The sequence below is a fragment of the Lactuca sativa genome, chromosome 4 (assembly GCF_002870075.4).
Source record: "Lactuca sativa cultivar Salinas chromosome 4, Lsat_Salinas_v11, whole genome shotgun sequence".
Lineage (NCBI taxonomy): Eukaryota > Viridiplantae > Streptophyta > Magnoliopsida > Asterales > Asteraceae > Lactuca > Lactuca sativa.
In genome coordinates this window covers 103451205-103454206 of record NC_056626.2, presented here as the reverse complement: position 1 = coordinate 103454206, position 3002 = coordinate 103451205, and the positions used below count along the sequence as shown (strand labels likewise).

The 3002-nt window shown below is 37.0% G+C and overlaps 1 protein-coding gene across 1 annotated transcript; it reads left to right on the top strand.

Moving 5' to 3' along the window:
• The first annotated feature begins 550 nt into the window (after window positions 1-550).
• Window positions 551-1922, top strand: LOC111875878 (probable long-chain-alcohol O-fatty-acyltransferase 5). Its single transcript, XM_023872407.2, is given in 2 exon segments — window positions 551-728; window positions 730-1922. Coding segments are annotated over 2 exon segments (1044 nt in total). The 5' UTR covers window positions 551-692; the 3' UTR covers window positions 1738-1922.
• Window positions 1923-3002: the final 1080 nt, after the last annotated feature.

Below are 3002 nucleotides of genomic sequence, written 5' to 3'. Positions count from 1 at the left end.
GTGTGTATATATATATATATATATATATATATATATATATATATATATATATATATATATATATATATATATATACATTCGATAAGAATTTTTTTTTGGTAGGAAGGTAAGAAACTTTTTTTCGGCTTATTTTTTTGGCAAACAAAACAAGTGAATCATTAGATGAATCAATAATAACATGATTCACAAAAAAAAAAAATCCCGAAAAAACATTTCGATGATTCATTTTTACGATGATTTTGTTGATATTCATTAAAATTGTCAGAAAAGTGAATTTTTTTCTTGATTTACCTAAAAATGAATCATGAAAGTGTTTTTTCCAGATTTTTTTCTTATGAATCATCTTATTTTTGAATCATCTAATGATTCATTTCATTTTTTTCCTAAGAAAATATGTATATAAAAAATTTATTACCTCCTACCAATTAAAATTTTACTTCTTATTTGATCTTAACTCTATAGAGTTGGATTTAACAAGTAACCATTTTATACCTTATATATCAATATTAATAGTAGTATAAAAACATATTTTATTTTCTATGATCGACCACCATAAAACATAAGTGCCACACGTTTCTTGTTTCATTCTTCTTTCGCTGACTGCTTCATACTCTATATTGTGTGTTTTGGAGAGAGATTCTTCTTTAGCTGACTGCTTCATACTGAGAGAGAGAAAGAGAGATCTAGAGGACATGGAGTTGAAAGAGGAGGTGCATAACTTTATGAGGGGTAGCATTATGTGCACTTATTTCACTTGGGTATTGCTATTTTGTAGGCAAGATTGTCCGCAAAGGTGTTCTAAGATTTCTCTCTATCCTCCCTGTTGTCGTCGTCTTTCTATTCATCCCTCTGTCACTAACCTCCGTTCACATGATTGGAGCTTTTTCTTTCTACATTTCATGGCTTGGAAACTTCAAATTGATTCTTTTCGCCTTCGAAAAGGGCCCCCTTTCAACACCTTCAATGACACTATTGCGGTTCTTTGCAGTGGCTTGTTTCCCGATCGATGTTACTCAGTCCGATAAAGGGTTTTCCAAGCCCAACAAAACGTCTTTATTCACTTATGGTACGAAGGGTCTAGTTCTTGCCGTTTGCCTTCATCTTTATCATCATCATAAAGAGGATGTGCATCCGATGATGGCATGGTGCGTCTTCGGGTTGATTGTTTACTTAATGCTTGAGCTCTTCGTAGCTTTGAGCTCAACCATAGTCGGGTTGTTTCTCAAGGTTGAGCTCGACCAACAGTTTGACGAGCCTTATCTTGCCACATCCCTACAGGACTTTTGGGGACGCAGGTGGAACGTGATGGTCAACCGCATCCTTCATCCGAGCGTTTACGAACCGATGCGTATACTCTCGATCAACGTGGTTGGTCGGTTGTGGGCCCCAGTTCCAGCAATCCTCACCACCTTCTTGGTTTCTGGCATCATGCATGAACTAATATTCTTTTACTTTACTAGGGAATGGCCCACTGGGGAGGTGATGCTTTTCTTTGCTCTACATGGGGTTTGTTTGGTTCTCGAGGTGGTGATTAAGAAAGCTACAAGATATAAATGGAGTTTACCCAATAACCTATCGAGACCATTAGTTTTGGCTTTCGTGTTGGCAACATCTTATTGGTTGTTTCTGCCAGAATTATCGAGGTGTAATATGATCGAAAGAGCATTTGAAGATTACGTGGCTGTTAGTGAGTTAGCGACCGATGTGGTACGAACTACGCCAGTATTTTTTAAGTAGAAGGAGTAGTTCCATGGCATCGCCTTTCAAATTTCAAATGGTATAAGGACTTCAAGCATAAATTGTTTATGTAACAGTTCAAAGATGCAATATATTGTGTTTTTTGAGAACTTCACCTTTGCTTCCTATAGTTTTGATTCTTGTATTAACGTATTGATTAAATGGATTCTACAAATTGCAATTCATGATAAGGACCGGAGTGGAGAAAATAAAATGTGAAATAAATCTAAAATTTATTAATAAGTGTGTAGTAGGTGGTTTACTATTAAAATGATAGTCCAAATTTCAATAGATCTTGGGAACTATACATTGACTTGTGTTGTGAGGTTCATACACAAGACTGTAAGCAGTCATATCTTTTAGTCTATGTTAATAAATTCCAGTCACGTTCTATTGGAAAAAGATGCAAATCCAAGCATGATTTAAGGTAATAATAATGTTTTTTATTCAAATATTAATGATAACATTGAAATCAATCTTTCGTTGGGAATGCCCATTCAAATATAGATGTGAGTAAAAGGGCTTTAATCACTTTATAAAATATTGAAAGGAAAAGAAATGTTTGAGAATGTTACTGACTAAATGAGAGAGAGAGAGAGAGAGAGAGAGAGAGAGAGAGAGAGAGAGAGAGAGAGAGAGAGAGAGAGAGAGAGAGAGAGAGAGAGAGAGAGAGAGAGAGAGAGAGAGAGAGAGAGAGAGAGAGAGAGAGAGAGAGAGAGAGAGAGAGAGAGAGAGAGAGAGTAACATCCCGAATTTAGGTGCGTCTCTTAAACCCTTCTCATTTTCCCAAGTTGTCAAGTTAAGCACATAAAATGAAATGTTAAGGCATATGAGTACGCTGCGAGTACTCGCGCGCTTAAGTTAGACGGAGACTCGCCTAGGTACGCTGGGCGTACCCATGGTTACGCTGGGCGTAGCGAGCCTAGATGTAAACCCTAATCTGTCGCTTGTACACTATAAAAGGAATGCTAAGGCCTTATCCTCAGCCACCATTTCAGAGAGTAAAACCCTAATAGAGAGTCATCCTTCGTTTCTAGCTTGTGTGCTTGTGTTCTAAGCTTCAAAGTGTCATTTCAAGGTGGTGAAAGGGAAGAGGAGGCCATTTTGGCAGCTAGAAGTTGGTGGACAAGAGTAGATCCGAGTTTTTCAGAGGTTGGAGCTCTTTCTGAGGTATAAAGCTCAAAACTTTCTTTGTCATTTGTGATTTGTGCTTCTTGGACCAATTTCTAGGGTTTTTGGTCCCAAGGTGGAGACTTTATGAGCAA